Source organism: Oryzias melastigma, linkage group LG17, assembly GCF_002922805.2.
Source record: "Oryzias melastigma strain HK-1 linkage group LG17, ASM292280v2, whole genome shotgun sequence".
In the NCBI taxonomy this organism is placed as follows: Eukaryota; Metazoa; Chordata; class Actinopteri; order Beloniformes; family Adrianichthyidae; genus Oryzias; species Oryzias melastigma.
This window is the reverse complement of record NC_050528.1, coordinates 18,482,615-18,502,645: the sequence shown is the minus strand read 5'-3', so window position 1 is coordinate 18,502,645 and position 20,031 is coordinate 18,482,615. Positions and strand designations below refer to the sequence as shown.

The following is a 20,031-nucleotide window of genomic DNA, read 5'->3' as shown; positions in this document are numbered from 1 at the left end:
GTCAGTTGAATGTGTCAAGCTGAAATATGAGGCTCTAAATATGAGCTACACTTTCATGACCCATCAGGAACACAATACATTGATTCACTCCCTACAGGTGGCTCCTTTTGTGGAAACCTGCCACTGTGCCATTTAATTTCAAAATGCAACAATAAATGTTCAAAGTACCTAAAGGTGTAAATAGTTCTACAAGGTAAAATGTAATGACTTCTCAGATGCTGTGCTGCCATCTGCTGGACAGAAGTGGTTTTACACCCAATGAAAGGAAATGACTGACATTATACACAATATACTTTTTTATTGTAATTTTTTTCACAGTGGTATGCTACACTTACAGTCGCCTACTTTTAGGCCAGTTAACGTCAGCAGATTGAAATAATAATGTGGTAAAGAAGTGATTGCAAACACATACAGGGACAGTTACGTTGAGTCACGTCTCAGCAGGTGTGTCCATCAAAATAAACGTCCAGCACTTTTATAAACAGCCATTTACTTTCAGACATGCTTTCAATTCTCAAACCACAAAACCTTTTCACAATCTAACAAACAGAAAAGTCTGGATTGTTTCTGCCAGTCGTATGCATGCAGGTACATGCGCACACAGACTTGAGAGCATGTACCGTACAGACTCCTGCGCACGTGCTGCACGTCCATATTAACACAAAACATACATTTCTTCCTCATCTTCATTCCTATATCATGTTTTAAATATGCTGCAAATATTTGCTGTTCACTCATGAATTAAAACGTTTGAACTTGAAAGTTTTTTGTTTCTTTGACTAGACATTATGACAACGTAATAACTTGGCAAGTAAGGCAATTTCAACAAAACTGTTTTTACTTTTAGAGCAGAGGTCGCAACGTGGACAACCACACACCGCTGGAAGAATAAGAAAACACTGTACACACGGCACAGAAAACAATAACAAAATACTGAAAACACAGACTTCCAAAAGACGTTAGCCACACGTACGAATATAAAGTGCTGTCATGAAAACTCACAGAGCGGGCATGCTCCTGGCAGAAATGAATAACTAAAAACCCTTGGAAGAAATTTGGACTTAACATCAGATTAAAGAGAAATTAGTAACAGGTATTGCATAGGCAGAGCTGTCTTCATTTATTTATCTTGCAAATTCCACGGTCCAAATTATAAAAATAAAATATATAATGAAACGATATAAAAACTATTGAATTTTCCTGGTGTTGTGTAAGCGGACGGAATCCGTGGACTTCCTGACAAAACTGCGTGACAGCGCCTCTCATCTGATCGAACCACCCAATTAATGTTTCTGCGCTTCATGACAGTCCGAATTGTTCCAGAATCGGGGCGTTTGTATTGCTTGTTGATATGTTGTGAATAACTCTGTCTGTACTTTCCCTTGGATGTGTCAAAATTCATAATAGCACTCTCATAACTGAGAGCGGCATCGCCGAGTTGACTCCTTCAGTCTTTGTTGCTGTTGTCAAAGCAGGCTCCCACATGTTGCTTTAGCAGCTCTTACTGTCCTTAAAGGCGTACAGCTTTTTCATTACTGGTCCTTCCACTGAAAAAAAACAGGAACACAAATGGCTTTAGATAATATCTGAATTTTTAATAAATCTTGCTTATTTGTATTTGTTTTGGATAAATATTAGATGAACTGTAAACCTCATTCTCCCCGTCTGAGCCTCTTCTGGACTCTGAGCTGCAGTGCAAAGGAGAATACACCCAGCTCCGGTCCTCCTGAGTCTGCAGTTTGAGGGAAAACCAGCAGAGGGCAGCAGAGAGACAAAGAAAAGATGAGCAGGAAAAAAAACTTATCAGGCATCAAGAACAGAATAAGATCTGTGTTTACTAAACACAATCAAAGCTGTGCAAACTTGTTCCTTTGAGCTGTGAAGATGAGATGATTTTCCTGACTTTTGTAAACATTTGGATCATAATCTAATGTCAAAAAGGTTTTCATCTGGGCAAGTGATTATCATAAAAAAAATGTTTTCTATTTAAAAAAGGATAAATTATTATGGAGCTGTGAAATAAGACAATGTTCCCTCAAATTACCATTTTGTGCACACAAATTGATATTTTGTAGCCACAAATTAGCATTTAATTTGCATTTGGGGACACAAGTTAGCATTTTGTGAGCACAAGTTAGCAGATTTTTAGGCTCAAGTTAGCATCTTGTGTGTACAAGTTAGTGTCTTTTGCATAGAAGTTAGTATCTTGTGTACAGAAGTTAGTGTCTGGTGTGCACAAGTTAGCATCTTGTGCATGCAAGTTAGCATTTTTTGCGCACAAGTTAGTATCTCGTACTCACAAGTTAGCATCTCTTATGCAAAAAATAGCATATTTTTAGGCACAAGTTAGTATCTTGTGTGCACAAGTTAGTGTCTTTTGCACAGAAGTTAGTATCTTGTGTGCACAAGTTAGTGTCTTTTGCACAGAAGTTAGTATCTTGTGTACAGAAGTTAGTGTCTGGTGTGCACAAGTTAGCATCTTGTGCAAGTTAGCATTTTTTGCGCACAAGTTAGCATCTTGAGCTCACAAGATAGCATCCTTTATGCATGGGTTAGCATCTTTTCCTAAGTTAGCATCTTTTGTGAACAAGATAGTATCTTTTACAAGTTAGTATTGGATGTGCACAAGTTAGTATCTGGTGTGCACAAGTTAGTATCTTGAGCTCACAAGATAGCATCCTTTATGCATGGGTTAGCATCTTTTCCATACAAGTTAGCATCCTTTGTGAACAAGATAGTATCTTTTACAAGTTAGTATTGGATGTGCACAAGTTAGTATCTGGTGTACACAAGTTAGTATCTGGTGTGCACAAGTTAGTATCTTGAGCTCACATTATAGCATCCTTTATGCATGGGTTAGCATCTTTTCCATACAAGTTAGCATCCTTTGTGAACAAGATAGTATCTTTTACAAGTTAGTATTGGATGTGCACATGTTAGTATCTGGTGTACACAAGTTAGTATCTTGTGTGAACAAGTTAGCACAGGTTAGAATCTTGTATCCTAACATTTTTAATTGTATGTATGTATCCTCAATTTTGTGCACACAAAGTGCAAATTTGAAGGAATCATTTATCTTTTTTAATATCATATCCAGGGCTCTGTAGATTGAACTATGTTATTTTTACTTAAAAGCATTTTATAGATTTTGAATTTGAATAAATTTCTAAGTTTTGTTTATGTAATAGTTATAGACCTCAGTTTAGGTTAACATTTAAACATCTGCATTTGTTGCCAAAAAGCTCTTACAATAAACTGATTGTAGGAATGCTAACAATTATTTTAAATAAATCTTTAAAAATTTTTTTTTTTTTTTTTTACAGTTGATCAACTTCTGATGACAAGTTTCATTTACATTCCAACATTATGATCAGTGCTGAAAGCTAACATGTAAAAAAAAGCTCTAATCTAATTGAATCTGAGCAAATGCACATTGTTTGATTATCTGTAAAGAGAAGACTGGATGGATTTTAAATTTCTAATGATGAGCCTTCTGAATTCCTGCTTACATTTTCTGTGAAATTCATTTCTAAAGGTTTCTAAACAGAACAACAATGTCAGTCTAAGTGGAGCCACTGCTGGCAAAGAAACATCGATTAGTGTTTCAAATGACTTTCTACCTTGGCGGTGACTTACATTGTAACTTGAGCTAGAGTTAAGCTTACGGCGGCCCAGAACTGGAGAGTAAACCCAATATCTGCCATCTGCATACTGGTACATGGAGAGATGGAGGAACACACAGGCGCACACAAAAAAAGGGAATGGAAACAAGAAATGAGCTGATGAAAGGAGGAAATGAAAGACTCAAACGTGAAGTGAAAGTAAAGACAATCCACAAAGGACAGATGAAACGCCAACAGATGTGCTTTGACAGGCGGCATGGATGCAGATTGACAGATATACTTCATGCTATGTAGAAGAGAACCTTTGCAGACTCATGCTATATAGGGGAAAAAGCCTCTCAGGCAGCAAAAGCAAATGTCAGAGTACATGCAGAACACACACAACCCTCCTCACCATCATAATTCTATCACGCTGTCTTGACTGGGCCACTGAATTAAAGAGAAGTAGAAGCCCAATCAAACACAGTCGTGTGATTGATCTTCATCTCATTCTTCAGATGACTCCATTATGCAGATTTTTTTTTTAACTTTTCAATGAAAAGTTTTCAGAAATCAGTCAGATGTGAGGTCAATAACTTACAAAGTAAATGTCAGAAACTTGCACCTCCCCTTCCAGAGAGTCGTGGCTGCTGGACACGGAAAGCTGATTGCGAGCTGCGAGCGCTGCCCGCTGCGGCGGCTGGGGGCTTGAAGAGGCAGAGGAAGGAGGCGTTGATAAGAGATGCTGAGAGGAGCTCTGGGTGGAGGACTGAGTGGACGAGGGGCAGATAGGAGTAAATGCTGATGATGGAGGGAGGGTGGGGGTTTGGGGTTTCGCTGAGCTAAATGCAGATTGTGCATCTGAGCGAGAGGCTGCGGAAGGGAGGGTGAAAGACTGAACGACCTCAGAGGAAGGAGGAGAGGAAGAGGACTGTGCAGCGCAGTGAGAGGAGGAAGAGGCTGAATTAAAGGACGGAGGAAGAGTGGAGGATGCGTAGGCAGGGGGTGAACTGCCAGAAGTTGATGAAGCAACATGAGTCGGATCAGATGATTGTTGGCTGGAAGAGGTCATCTGTGTGAGCTCGGTGCTCTGTGGGATTTTGCTTCAGAAAGCAGGACAAAAAAATCACAAGTAAAAAACACAAATCTGTCTTATGTCCAATTCTGTACACTATTTGATAGTGTTTCTGTCTTCAAGTACCTGAGCTCCACCTCTACAGTGATGGTGTCCTGTCTGTCACCGTGGACCTCAACAACCTCCTGTTGTGATCTGAAGAAACACACAATTATAACATATCTACAAGCCCTGGAATAAATCATTAAAACAAATGTTTCCTTAAATTAGCATTTTGTGCACACAATTTACTAATTTGTGAGCACAAACTACTATTTTGTGGCCAGAAAATTACTGTTTTATTTAGCAAAGATTTGGTAAAAATTGCGTGCAAATAAATGCTAACTTGCGTGCACAAAATAATTATTTGAGTGTGTAAAATGCTAACTTGTGTGCCACTAATTTGTGTGCAAAAGTGCTAAATTGTTAGCACAAAATGCTCATTTGTGTGCACAAAATGCTAACGTGGACACAAAATTCGTATTTGTGGGTAAAATGCTAACTTGTGTGTGCAAAATCTTAAGTTGTGCACATAAAATAGTAATTTGTGCACACAAAATGATCATTTTTTAGCACAAAATGCTCATTTGTGGCTGCAAAATACAAATTTATGGACACAAAATGAAAAAAAAATCTATTTTGTAGCCACTAAATAGTATTTAGTGCACAAAAATGCTAATTTGTGCACAAAATTCTAACTTGAGAACACAAAATACCATCTAGGGAGCACAAAATGTTAAGTTGTGCGCATAAAATAGTAATTTGTATGCACAAAATGCTAATAAAATGATAATTTTATTGGCAAATTAGTAATTTGTGCTCACAAAATAATAATCTTTGCACAGAAAAGGCTAATTCGTGTCCACGAAATAGTCATTTGTGTGCACATAAAATACAAATTTATGCACAGAAAAATGCTAAAAACATTTCTAGTTGGCCACACTATTGCAATTTGTTTACACTAAGCGGTAATTCATGTGCACAAAATGCTAAAACAATGTAATTTTCTGGTCACAAAATAGTGTTTACTGCACACAGAGTGGCCATTTATAAACACAAAATAATCAATTCAAAAAATTCTACTTTGTGCAAATTTTTTAGCTGCAAAAAAAATAATTTTGTGCCCCCAAAATGGTCATTTGTGTGCACAAAGTGCCAATAATATTCTAATATTTGGCCACAAAATGTACATTTTTTTGCTCACAACACAGCCACTCGTGGGGATAAAACACTCATTTGTGTGTACAAAATGCCCATTAAATATGAGCGTGCTAACTTGGGGGAACAGTTGATTGCCTTTTTTCTATGTCATGCACAGTAATTCACATGTGAGAGTAAAATAACTGTAAAGTAACTAAAATTATTTCATAAGACCTTCAGTTACAAATGCTTTGGGTGTATGTGTGTGTGTGTGTGTGGGGGGGGGGTGTTGTGTTATGGGAAGAAAAGCAATTTCGGCTTTGCTCCACCTTTTATTGGGTTTAGGCTTTACAGTCACTAACATTGCATCACTTGTTGACACAAATGTACCGTACATGCAGGCTGGCGTGAGCCAACACGTTCAGGAACACTCAGTAAATCTCATACTCGGGGCACAAGTATATGTCCCAATAGCGGTTATTTGAAACGGTTTATTTATCTCTGCTCCCTGTTTGAGTAACTGCTGGACAGAAACCAAAGGTGATTCTCTCACCTGGCCACGTTTGGGGATTGCGCTTGCCTCCTCTGGCGGGGGTGCTCCGGCGTGTCAAACGGGGTCGTCGGTAAAGAGTTGTTGGAGGAGAGAGTGGTGGCTATGGACGCTGTGGTGGCATCTTCAAATGAGGGAGGGGTGCAGGGGGGCTCCTTCCCTGTACGGCAACAAATAAAAGGGTTTAGTTGGAGATCTTTGACTATTGTCCTTTTGACAAAAGGAATTCAATTAAATATGAAACTAGATTTACAAGCACAGATCACATTTAAAAAGCCCAAACACAGAGTACCGCATGATAGCAGATAAACGAGGCTGTGTGAGAATCAAAGTTCTTTTATAGGTTCAGTTTAATGAGTTGAGGGAGAAGCTGATACCGAAACTACAAAACTGTCTTTGACAATCCTCTGACATCAGCGAGTTTAGGCTGGTTTAAAGCGGATTCTTGATTAATTATAATACACTGTTTTCAAATTAAATACAGTCAAACCATAGAAAATCCCAAATAAATGTGTATAAATAAGTGCTAAAATTATCTTACTATTAAAAAATAATACGATTTTTGTGATTCTTTTATCACAAAGCTTTAGAATTCTTAATATGTTTTGGTTTAACTCATTCATATCACTAATACTCAATGTACCATTAAAGGACTTCACTTAATTTAATGGGACATTGTGTTGCAAAAACTTTAAAAAATATGTTGTATGGAATTGGAAATTAAGTCAGGCACATAAGTGATCAAATTTAAAATTATTTAACCTGACATTGCGTTAAATGTTTGGGATATGACCTCATTTAATCATTTTTTATATGTATTTTCTTCATAGTAGTTAAAAGTTGGACTTAAATTCTGGATTTTTTTCTTTAAGTCTTGTTTTCTCATGTTCAAATCATCAGTTTCTAGATTGTCTTTACCTCCTTTGCACAAAGTCGCATCATATTTCAGTTGTGACTGTGAATAAATGTTTCTATTTTTGGATTGTTGGACCTCAGTTTATTTATTATCCTGGTTTGACGTTAGTCTGGGTCAATACTTCTGGTTTACCACCTTCTTATCAGTGTGCTTCAAAGGTTTCCTGCAGTTCAGTTATCTTATTGTTTTTGCACACGGAAACATTTCTGCGCCTCTGTGAGAAATTATGAACCCTGACACATAGCTTAATAAAATCACTTAAATTTACACACATTTAATCCTCAGTGAAAATTTATATTTGGTGTAGTGAACGACCCCGCCCATAAAATGATGACATCATAGCAGGCGAAACCGTAAAAAAAGATGAATGGAGCAAAAATCTCCAGTGAGGTTTCAGAAAAAAAATTAGAATCCACTAAAATCCACTAAAATCCACTAGAATCCACTATCCTACTGCTGGGCCATTTTGTTGCAAAATGTGAGATTTGCAGATTTTCACGTATTCCCACAAAATGAAAAAAGGAAACTTTTATTTAAGCGGTTTTAACAAAATTTCACACACATGCTGCCAGCTTAAGTTTACAACCACCACATGAGTTTGGGTGACCTTTGACCTCAGGAAGAGCCATCTAAAATAATAATTAAAAAAACACTTGAAAACACAACTTACTATGTAGTGTGTTTGCCATTTTCTAGTGCTGTCTGAATCTACTATTCCAAAATTGAGTGCACTAGAAATTTTCAAGAAGTCTTTACAAAAAACAACATGCAATGACGCTTACTACATTAACAAATATAGACCACAATGCATTGCGGTATTTGTTTCCCTAAGTCCCAAACAATCATCTTCTGATCTATTTTTAAAGCGTTCCCAGTGCTTCTTTAAATATGATTTTGACGTTTTCAGCCAAAATCAAAATATGTGCATCGTTTTCTAGGACAAAGTATGTCCAAATTCACTTCCTACTCACCATATAGTGCGTTTGTTATTTTGCAGAACTGTCCAAATCTCTAATTCCAAAATGGAGAGCACTAGAAATTTCCCCAAAGTCTTTACAAAAAACAGCTTGTAACAATGCTCTCTACATTAGTAAATATAGACCACAATGCATTGCTGTTGAACAATTTTTGAGAAAAAAACACATTAAAGTGTAATTTTTAAAAAAACGTTCCACATTTTCATCAATAGAACACAGTGAAGTCACAGATAAACGTCATAAAATGTTGATTCATTTTTCACTTCATGAAATCGATGACATCGTATCCGTTTTTAAAAAAAAAAGAAAGACTGAAAATGGTGCCTGCATTGCTTTTGAAATCCAGGGCACTATATAGCCCAGAACTATATAGTTTTTGAGTAGTTAGGACTTAGGGTGGGAATTTGGCCACACATTTAGTACCAGCTACAAACAAAAACTAATCCTCAGGATTTTCATATATCACATCCTAACTTATTGAACTTTATTCGGTACCAATTGAGGTAACATATTTAGCACTCAGAAGTTATAGATTTTGAACGGCATGCGCATAGTGAGTTCACAAGGTGACATTTTTAACGAAATATTGTGAAAATGTAATGCATGGATCCCTGGCTAAGGTTGAATCAAATAATATACGACGGGATACAAAGGTTTTAGGAATTTGGGCATGGTTAGCAAATGACCTCCGTTGCTAAGAAAACGTAAAAGTTTACTTTTGATAATTCTTCTGAAAGTCATGTCAATCTGTTTGGTATCCTCAGGCAACCAAAACATAAAATGGTTGCTATGGAGATATAACCAACAGAAAAGCCGCCAGTTTGAAAAAAAGTGTTGAAAATGTTAGTGATTCTGCCATAATGTTCTCTATTATTATTCTCCAGATAACCACGCTTTATTTCAATCTTTTACAGTTCTGTGATTACCTCAAATGCAAATTTTAAAAATGTTTATCCACATTTTCATTTACTTTTGTTATTATTATGTTTTATTTAGGTAAAATTCTAATTTTTTTTTTGCTTCAGAAGGAAAAAAATGGGCAAAAATGAGGAAAATATTGAGTTATGTAGATCTCTTCTTAGTGACAATTTTTAATTTAAAGTGAATGTAGTTTGCAGTTCATCCCACCGTTATCTTCCAGTATGGGAAAGTTGTGCGCCCCTCTTAGGTTCTCCAGATTGTCCAAGTTCTCCTGCCTTTCATCACTCAGCGAGGGACGCTGCCCAGCTGAACCCGCTCCAGTACCGGACTTGTACATGGAGAGCTGCCCGCGGCCTCTTTTAGATGGTGACGATCGCAGGGCTGGAGAAAGGGAGATGTGGTTTAGCTGTCCTCCTTCCCAGAAAGAAAACTGAGCGTCTGATGTCATAAAAACTCACAGCTACTCTTTTTGAAGACGATGGTGCTGCAGAACTTGTAGAACCTCTCAGCATAGAAACATGGCCGGTGAACTGATACTGTGTCCTGTAGCAGTAAAAATGGAATTACGTTGATCATGCTAACAATCAAAAAAAATACAGTAAACCAAAGAACATAAACACTGGAGCTCTGGTGTTAAAGGGCTAAAATCAGTTTTCCAAAAACTAAAAAAGACTCACTCCATCATGGATGAGAGACTTCCAAGAATGCTCCAGTTTCTTTATAAGCCTGTAAGAAAATCCTCTGTTATTACAAACATAAAAAAGGCACAAATGCTCCATTTTAAATATCTTAAATCAAACATTCTGAATGTCGAATCAGGTTAAAAGTAAATGTTTCATGTTAAAACTTACCAACAAATGCACGTTTCCTAAAAGTAACATTAAAATAATAAATAATCCACTCACTTATATTCTGGTTTTCAAACTCTTTACTTCATTTTTAATTTTTTTTTTACACAAATTACTTGTTTTTGATAACTATTTCGTAATACTTGCAAATATTATTATTATTTTGGGTAACTGAGTCTCACTCAAGTGTCAACCTTTGCTTGCTTGTCTGCATTGAGGTTTAGACTCAAATTCCAGAATTTTAAAAAGCAAATAAAATTAGTATTTGGTCACCTACCAAAAACAATAAAGTTTAGAAGAGTTGTATTTCTTGTGAGATAGGGTTAGGTTTCACTGTCAATGAATATGAAGTAGATTATTACAAACAAATCACACTTAATTTAAGATTTAAAATGATGTTTCTTGAAGCTGTAAAGCCACAATAACTCTTTGGAGGACTCTTCTTCAAAACATTTTGTCAAATTCCAACTCCGATCAAGTTTGATTGATTTTAAATTCCCAGTACTCTTTTAATTATAGTTATGCAATTTTTCATTAAACTAAAATAAAAAAAATCTGTGTGGTTTTCTCAGACATAGTTTCTAAAGAGCTGCAGTCGTTCATTTCTGAGCTGAGATCTCATGAAGTTGTGAGCAGGCTCTCTGTTTACACACTCTCTTGTTAGTTTACAGCCTCTCACCCCAACATAATATAGTGCAACAAAAATGGCGAGCAGTATTGGAGCTATCCCGCCCTACAGTTTCCTCGGATGAGGAAAACAAAGACGTACATGGATCTAGTCGTCAAGTGGATCAAGTGGATGCATCTGGATAAGCAGGAAACTTGTGGCATATTTTGTACATAATAAATATAAACCTTTTCAAATGACATTTTTGTCTGCTCCTGATACTCAGAAATGTGATTTTGAGTTCGTCTTTCCTTATATACTGTATATCTTCTATTATCAGAAAATAGAGCATGTCAAAAACACATCAGAGTGGGACTCAAAGCTTTTTTTTTTTTTTTTGGATTTGCTCATGACAGAAGAAAAATATGGGTATGAAGTAATCAGTAATGGAGGTATAATACCCTAGAATTTCATTAGGAATGTTTCAAAAACAATTAAAAACTTTTGTAAAAAATGTTAAATTATTTCTAAAAAAAAAAACTTCACATTTTTTGTTGTAAACAAATCTTCCAAAGCACCTTTCGAGGATTAAAATCCCAGAATTCAAGTATTCAAAAGAGTTTACTATATATTCTTAATGTGTAAAAACTTACCTATAGGACTGCAGGATGTCGATGATCCCGATGAACAGCAGGAGGCGCTCTCCCTTGCTGCTGACAGCTGGAATTCCCCCCATGCTTCACAAAGGACAGAAATATGAATCCCATGTGCATTTCTGAATTGAATTGAATTGAAAATGTCTTACGTGTCATCGTGGTCCAAAGTGTCTCTGCATGTGGAGCCTCCCTGTATGGACTCCATGGCAGTGGTGTAAAAGGCTCTCTGCCCCGCTGGCTTCTTCTCCTCCCCGCCCTCTGCCGGGGACTGGGACAGCTGCTCTTTCTCTGCGATGGTTTTGTTGTGGACGCCAAGCAGCAAACTGTAGTCCATGATCTTAAAGCTCTCCAGAACCTGGCGGGACACACTTCAGTTCATTCTAAAAAGCATAACTAGACAGCTTAGGATGCCTTTTCACTGCTTATACTTCTTTTTTTCACTTTCTGGTTCTCACCAGGCAGTCTCTCTGCAAGGTTTTGACCAAAGCGCTGTATGTGTCCTGGTCCAGGTTGAGGCCCTCGGGGACGTCGCTCAGAAAATCCAGGTCCTTGAAAGTTGGCTTAGACTTCTCTCTCTCCTTCTTGGACGCTCGTCTCTTGTACGTTGAGCCCTTCAGGTCAAACTTAAGGTGCATGCGCACGGAGCGTGGCAAAATATTGTTCATCACGACAATTCGGATGTTTTTGCCTCCGCACTGGACACAATAGAGGCCGAAGAACTTTGGTAGAAGAGTTCGAGGGTTCTGGTTCAAGTTCTGGGGATGGAAGAAAGAGGGAAGGTGACATTTGAATACCTCTTAGTTTGTCTTTTGTCTCCTGCACAGGAAGCACCTGCACAACAGCGTGACTTTTAAACAAGATCTGTGTGCATGCTTAACCCATTAAAGAGTATTAGAAGAAGCTCCTTTCTTCTACCTATCATGAAACCACCTGCTGACGTCACAGTTCACTGAGGGCCAACTCCAGGGGGTTGGATAAACAGGATTAAGGTGGCTAGAAGTTTCTGTTGCAGTGCTACTCTTAAGCGCTCACTCAGCCACACAAAAAACACGTTAAACTTTTAAAAGCGACTGACTACACCGACACACGATACTTTCTCACAAAGCGTAGTATCGCTGTGGATGCGGATTTTAACTAGAGTGAGACACTTGTTTTACCATATAGTATCCAGGGAGTAATTTCTGTAGAAACTCGGCCTCCTTGTGCTGCACAGTCTTGATGATGAACTCGTCGTCGCGGGTTACGTAGAAAATGGAGCCGCTCGCTCCGGGATTCGTCAACTCAATCAGAGCCTCGTTACACAGAGAGTACTAGACAAAGACACAAGGAACAAACGGAATTAAAATGATAACCTCAAAGTTTCAATTTTTAAAATATTGGGGCTAAACCAGCAGTGGCTGAAAGATTCAGATTATGTAAATCTGACTATTTATTTTCAAAATGTTGATGTTAGAAGAAAACGACAAAATAAGATACTGCCATTAAAATAACATGCTAAAAACAAAAAAAAATACAAAGTTCTAAGTGTCATCACTTTGGCTTAAGATAAATTGTCTCAAAATGGATTAAAGAAAACATAAAAACAACACTAAACTCAGCAAACTGCTGTCTGTCAATAGCTAAATAAAACTACAGCTATGTTAGGAAAAAAATGTGAATAAATAAAAAAAGTGTACCCAAAGTAGCTGCAAACTAACAATTAATTTATTTTATTGATTTTATTTTGTTGATATATGAAGTTTTTTTTTTTTGGAATACAAAGAAGGAAATAAATCCATACACATGAACTGATAATAAAAAAATAAATGTTCAGACGCAGTTTCTGGGTGGCCTTGCGGCTGAACCCGCGGTCTTATAATCAAGAAGTAGCCGGTTCGAATCCCACCCGGGGCTTATTTGTTAGGGCTGCACGGTGGCGCAGTGGTTAGCGCTCTTGCCTCACAGCGAGAAGGCCCCGGTTCGAATCCCGGCTGGGACCTTTCTGTGTGGAGTTTGCATGTTCTCCCCGTGCATGCGTGGGTTTTCACCGGGGACTCCGGCTTCCTCCCACCGTCCAAAAACATGCTTCATAGGTTGATTGGTGACTCTAAATTGTCCCTAGGTGTGAATGTGAGAGTGAATGGGTGTGTGTGATTGAGGCCCTGCGACAGACTGGCGACCTGTCCAGGGTAAACCCCGCCTTCGTCTGTCAGTAGCCGGGATAGGCTCCGGCACCCCGCGACCCCGAAAGGGAAGAAGCGGTCAAGAAGATGGATGGATGTTCAGACGCAATAGCAACAAGTGCAACGAAATGTTCAAAAAGACCCACTCCAATGAAAATGGTCTTCTTTGTGTTTTTAACATGTACTTATAGCATTTTTCTCATAGTAGAGGACCTATATAAAATAACGTACGTTTAAAACTGCATTCCTGAGTATTTCTTAATTCAAATCATGTTGGATCAGAAAACCGGTTGCTAGCAAAAGCTAATGTTGCAGCTACTGAAGTAGGCTTGCCAAAGTCTCCCCTCCCCCTTCCGCCCATCCTGGCCCATTCATGCCTAGGAGTGTGAGACATGATGAGCGTTCAACACTCGTGCTTTAGCAAACTGAGATTCTGGCCTAGAACTGTATGACTGGATTGATCTAATATTGCTCGTCGCTACTTTTGCGCCGCTAATGTTAGCTTGAGGTTATAGGCTAACGCCTGGACAGGAAGGTGGAGCTCTGTGTCAACAGTCCCACCCACCACCCAGAATTGCATTTCTAATGAGCTACTGGTGCTGTAGATAAAATGTCTTAAAAAAATGACCTAAACTTTTTGATTTTGGCTACAAACTGAGCTGGGAATAATTTTAAAATAGAAATAAATATGGTTGGAAAGGGACTTTAAAGCCACCCTTTGAGTTTTGGTTTTCATTACATGATTTGAATTAAGAAATACTCAAAAAAGCAGTTTTAATCTGAAAAAGTTTTAGCCAGTATGTTATCTATCGTGAGAAAATGCTGCAAGAACATGCTCATTTTCACTGGAGTTTGTCTTAAATTCCCCCCAAAATACTGTATTTCCTGTCAATTCTTTGTTCTAGAGCTTTATACCATTTTCATTGAAGTTGTTCTTTAAAGATTCCAGTAAAATAGTTCTAAAGTACTTTTACCTAAATTAAAATAATGATTTTTTTGTTTAAAACCTCCTAAAACACCACTTCAAAAGCAATAAAAAATATTTACAAATCCAGTTAAAGCACTCTTAACTTTAGTAATATTACATTTCAATCCATATTTCAATTACATTTCAATTATTACACCTTTGTGGGTTCTTTTAAAGTTTTAAACGCTTCCCTGTATAGAATTTTGTTCTATCAAACAGTAATTTATGAAATTGTTTCGCCCTCTTGTTGAAAAGAAACTTTTTCTATGTATATGTTGTCATATTTATTCGCCCTTCTAACCAGAACTGCATGGAAAAAATGCAACTATATTATTTCTATATTAAAATGGCTCAGCAAAGCCATGCAGATTCATGAATGCAGGCTGCTAACTGCCACTACTTACAAGTTAAAAAGGAAATCTCCACTAATCTGCCTTTGGAGCAGGTGGAGTTTGAGCTTAAACAAATGATCAGCTACGCTGCAGGTCAGTACAGGGGAGCAGGGAATGTGAGGGAATTCCAATATCAACAGAGCTGCATGAAGAGCTATGAGTTTTTAAAATAAAATGTAGTTTCTCACCAGGTAGTCATCTGGTCGGATCCCAAAAAGTTCCCGGAAATAGCGGAATGCCACGGGTGCGTAGGTTTTAAACCTGAAGTCTGGGTAGTGGTGGGCTGGAGTGAGGTTACTGCCTTCACTGTAGAGAGTATTTCCACAGGAAAATAAGAACATGAATGTTTTACACCTAATTGTACATCTAATTTTAACGTCACCTTGGGAAGAAAATGCTTTCAACCACATAAAAATCCTGCATGAGAACATCTCTCTCAGGTTTGGAGCTGAGGTTTCCAACAGTGTATCCGATCCCCAACTGGATGGCCCCTTTCAGAGCAGAGGAGGACGTCTAGAGGTGGAGTACAGAAACAGTAAGATCCATGTGGAAGTGCTAATGAAGAACCAAGCTTTAAAATAAAATAAAGGAGGAACCTTCTTGTAGGATGTCTCTCCAGAAGCGTCTACTCTCCTGTGCCCGATCTTCTTCTCGCGATTTGGGTCTACTCCAAAAGGGGATGGCATCTAACAAAAACAAATATAAAAAGTATATTCTATTTTAAGCAATTGAATTAAACAAGAAGCCAAGAATGGAGGACAGAGAAAGGAGAAGAAGGTTACACCAGACAGGTGGATCATGTGTTGGGTGCCCTCACCTCTGTTAATTGACTCTTCTTAGCTGAATCTGAAAGACAGAAAGGAGAGACACATTAGGAGGTGTCTCACATCATACATTTTTTAGCACTGATTTTGATTTGATAGGATTTAGCAGCTTTAGCATCATAGTAACACTGAAGCAAAAAAATAAAAATAACAGACATTCAATGCTTTAGTGAGCTGCAAAACATAAAAAATAACTTCAAATTACTCACAGAGTATTTAAAAAGTTGCTATGACCTCTGCATATAACTATAAGCCTAAACATTGAATGCATATGGGAAGAAAAAAGCTTATTAGTCAACTCGAGATCTTGTAGTTTTTTTTTACAGAAAATCCTAAAAATAAATGTGTGTTTAACTCACCGAGAAAAACCTTTTTAGTCAGATGACCCACAGAGGAAATAGAAAAAAGTGCAGCACGGCAAACAGAACACTCACTTCAGTGTTTTTCCTATTCCGGGACCAGTGAGATTTGTAGATTTGTATAGATAAGGTACAAAAAAAAAAGACTATTGGATTGACTTCCTCTCTAATCCTTGTTTTGTTATTGGTTAGAGCACCCAGCTCATCTCACTGACCAATCGTAGGCGAGATTAGGAAGAGACTTTCCATCTGACATGAGGAGCAAAGCTAGACTGTGTGTGCTTCTGCATAAAGGGATGAGAGAGCAGGAGGCCTGGAACTGTCCCACCGTACAGTTTACCCTTTAACACTGGAGCTCCAGTGTTTATGTTCTTTCATTTACTGTAACTTTTCAACTGTGATCATAATTGCAGTTTTTATTCAACAAATACATTTTTTTTTCAAGCAACATGTTCCACCACAATTTGAAATACAAATTTAAGCCTAAATTTCTTAACATATGTCCCTGATCATCAGAAAAATATCATAAGAACATGCAAAAAACATTTTCTGTAAAAATGTGATTCTTCCCTTTAATATTAAATTAGCTTTAAATCAATAATCAAAACTTTACTCATTATTTTAAAACAATTTTTACAACTGCGTTATAAATATATATGCTGGCAAAATAAGCAGCAATTGTATGTCTCCATACAACACTGATAAAAGCTCCATACATGGAGCTTTTATCCTTTTTATTATGCATTTCAAAGTAAACTTACACAATTTAGATATTAGCTAGCTGTTTCAAATTAAAAGTAAACAGAATTTTAAGTGAGAACATTTTGCTCTGCAGATTTTTACACATAAACAAGTGGAATAATGTCACTGTGAGTCATCTGTTGTCTTGTTATTCTTGATAAAAACTCAAATCTGACAGATAAAACACACTTTTTTTCTGACATTTGGTGATTTTAATGGATTCACTAACATGGACAATACTACCAAAAGGTCTTGAGATAAAAGAATAATGACCCCAAAACACTTAGTGGTAATTTTGGATCAAAAGCTTGTGTTGCACCATGATTATCACATAATTATGGTCTCAGATAAATGTATTAATAGAAATCAGAGCACTTCTGGGTCAATACAGATATAAACACAAAGAAACCTTGTGATTGCAACTAGAATACACTTAAAATGTTATGCCTAAAATTAAAAAAAAAGATTTGGACGTTTAAAAAATAAGATAAAAAGCTTCAGAATATTTTTAATATACAACTTCAGGGCTCTGACATGACAATAAGGCCTTGCTCAACAGGATGTTCCCACCTGTAACCTGCAGATTAATTCTGGAACAATGAGCAGGATTGTAGGACAGACACAAGCAATGTCTTCATGGGATTAGGGTCAGGCCAGAATAATGTGTCAACAAGCAACAGACAGGACAGCCTCTCTGTAATGTTAGTTATGCATATGTGGGCAATGACTTACTGTGAGGCAGTTGGAAAAGAAAACCGAGCACATGCACTAAAGGCTCGTTTACTGGTGTAATGGTATATTTAGGTTTAGAGGAGCTTGCCTTCGGGGTTTGGTGTGGGTGTATGTCATGGAAAAGAGGATTAAATCTTTCTCATCTGAGAAAACGGTGGACTTTTTTTTTAAACATTAAATTGGCACAACGTAGAGATGTAGATGCCGATCCCTCCAAGAATATGCCAATTCATCTGTGCACAGAACTTCAGCAGCAAACATTCTGCACACTTCTTCGTCCATTTCCTGCATTTTCACAGAAGATTAGAGTGATTTATATGTGTTATATAATGCACTCTGCATACAAGAACAGGATAAAATAGGATGTAAGAATCGTGATGAGGAGTTAGGACCAAAGCGTGCAGATATCCATCAAGTGCTGCACAGTTTGAACACACATTTCTAATGTGCACTTTGTTTTTCTGCCTCCTGTGAGCCACTGACATTTAAACAGAGCATGTGTGACTTGAGCCCTGACACTGTTATCTAACAAAGCAATGCATTATTCATTTGGACAAGACATACCCAATTATTTATCTCCAACTGTTTGTGATACATTATTTTGTATTTTTGGTGCCAATAATGGCTTCTACTAAGGCTGGCTACATTGGAAACTGTTTGGATCACAGGAACTGCATTCTGATCTTAGATACAAACCGGCGTCCCCGAGGTCAAGCTGTTGACAGATGCTGACGGCCCCAGCCTCATTCCAGCTCCCATCACTCCCGCTTTCCGCAGTCCCAGCGTCCATCTCCTGCACGGCTGCAGACGCAGACGCGTCCTCAGACGGAAGCGGGTGATGCCGGATTCATCTCCAAACGCCGCAGTGAATTTCTGTTTTCCTCATTTTCCTCGATCGCCTGCAGCAGAGCGCATCATTCCCGGAGAGCCGACGCTGTCATGCTCAGATCCAGCGGTGCTGCTGATCATCCCCGCCGCGCCTGTGCGTCATCGCCCTCACGCAGAGTGTGCGGGTGCCGCCACAGCGCAGTCACGAGACACGCAAACGCGTGGCCTACTTTCGGGTGCAAAAGCCCATAACATTATAACATTTAAAATAGAAACCATAAAGCTTTAATTAAAGAAAACTCAATATATGTAGATGAAGATTCATAATGTTGTCTTGAAGTTGAGTCATTAAAGTCCCTCTCCAACAATATTTTTTAATGGTAAAATAGTTTACAGTTGCATTTTAATTATGATTATGCCTTTAGATAAAATCAAAAAGTATCTGCTGTTTTTAAGACATTTTCTACTGTTCAGGAGCTAATTAGAAATTCGCTTCTGGGTTGTGGGCGGGACTTCTAACCCGGAAGTAACGCGGTCTTTAAAAATCCCAGCATCCCTTTGTTTACACTCTCCCAAGCTAACATTAGCAAAAATGAGCAATATCAGAGCTATCCATCCATACTGTTTGAGCCAGATGGCGGCTTAGACGAGGAAGGTAAAGAAGTTAATGTGTCTATTTGTCTACATTTGGAATCGAAACTTCCTTATCCCTTCCAATTCTAACACTAGTAGAATTTTCCCTGTCCGAGCTGCTATTTGGCTCAAAATTATTTGGCTGGATAGCTTGTTTGCCGGTCTTTGCTACGCTAATGTTAGCTTGAACTTGTGAGGTACTATAAGCTAGTGGGAGAGAGTGTAAACAAAGGGTTAATGGGAAATTAGCCGAGGCCAACTTCTGTGCCATTAGTCCCGCCCACAACTCAGAGGCAAATTTCTAATAAACTCCTGCCGCTCTGCAGAAAATGTGTCTCAATAAACGGGAGGCTTTTAGACTAAACATTACATAATCATATTAAAAGACAAATAGAAACACTTTTACAATCGAAAAAATACAGTTTATGACTTGATCTCGAATGTGGACACTAATAAGCAAAAGTTTTCATAGTTACTACATTTTCCTTAGAGACTCGGTGGATATTACTTAGCTGTTTTCTGTCCTGTAGTTCAATATCATTCCACTAGAGGCAGTAGAATAGCTTTACTACTATTTTTCAAAATGGCTGCTTCTATAAAAACTCAAAAACACTTTTGGCGGGAAATGTTTTGCTTATTTTCTAAACTTTATGATAAGAATAACTCACCTATTGTTATTTATTTCTCTAAAACGACTACCTGGTGTATTAAAAGAATTCAACATTTATTGACAATTAATTCTTTACTCCACAGTAACACTGTAAAATCACCAACTCTACTCCCACTGTTCCGAATATGAAGTACGTGCTGGCTCCAAGAAACCAAAATCCCATAGACTTCTATTAAAGAAAAGACAGTTATTACTTTGTCATTCTATTTGTCAAAGAAACCATTCTTGCTCTGATAAATTTTTCTCAACATCTTTCTAATTCTAACTTTTTTTTTTATTATATTTTTTTCTTTATCGCAAGTTATTCAAGTTATAAACTGACCTATCAGATGCCATAGTAAAAGCCTGTGGTGTGGCCCCCACCTCGAACGTTTGATTGACAGATTCCCTGG

General features: G+C 37.8%; 1 protein-coding gene across 5 annotated transcripts; it reads right to left on the bottom strand.

Annotated features, from left to right (window-relative positions):
- Nucleotides 1-273: 273 nt before the first annotated feature.
- On the bottom strand, nt 274-18,578 carry LOC112147669 (phosphatidylinositol 4-phosphate 5-kinase type-1 gamma). Of its 5 annotated transcripts, none has more exons than XR_002919508.2 (18): nt 18,205-18,572; nt 15,670-15,698; nt 15,449-15,538; nt 15,235-15,365; nt 15,041-15,158; nt 12,489-12,641; nt 11,787-12,086; nt 11,481-11,686; nt 11,329-11,412; nt 9,898-9,946; nt 9,679-9,763; nt 9,428-9,601; nt 6,410-6,566; nt 4,804-4,872; nt 4,204-4,705; nt 4,018-4,052; nt 1,652-1,732; nt 274-1,547 (listed from the first exon to the last, which is right to left on the bottom strand). XR_002919508.2 is itself a non-coding variant. In XM_024274208.2 (18 exons), exons 1-18 carry the CDS (start codon nt 18,296-18,298, stop codon nt 1,533-1,535), a joined length of 2,412 nt encoding a protein of 803 aa, XP_024129976.1. In that variant the 5' UTR covers nt 18,299-18,574; the 3' UTR covers nt 274-1,532. The 5 variants fall into 5 exon arrangements, 3 of the variants coding, with proteins under 3 accessions (XP_024129976.1, XP_024129977.1, XP_036072347.1); XM_024274208.2 differs by lacking the exon at nt 4,018-4,052 and adding an exon at nt 3,637-3,711 and having other exon boundaries at nt 18,205-18,574; XM_024274209.2 differs by lacking the exon at nt 4,018-4,052 and having other exon boundaries at nt 18,205-18,571.
- Between the last annotated feature and the right edge of the window lie 1,453 nt (nt 18,579-20,031).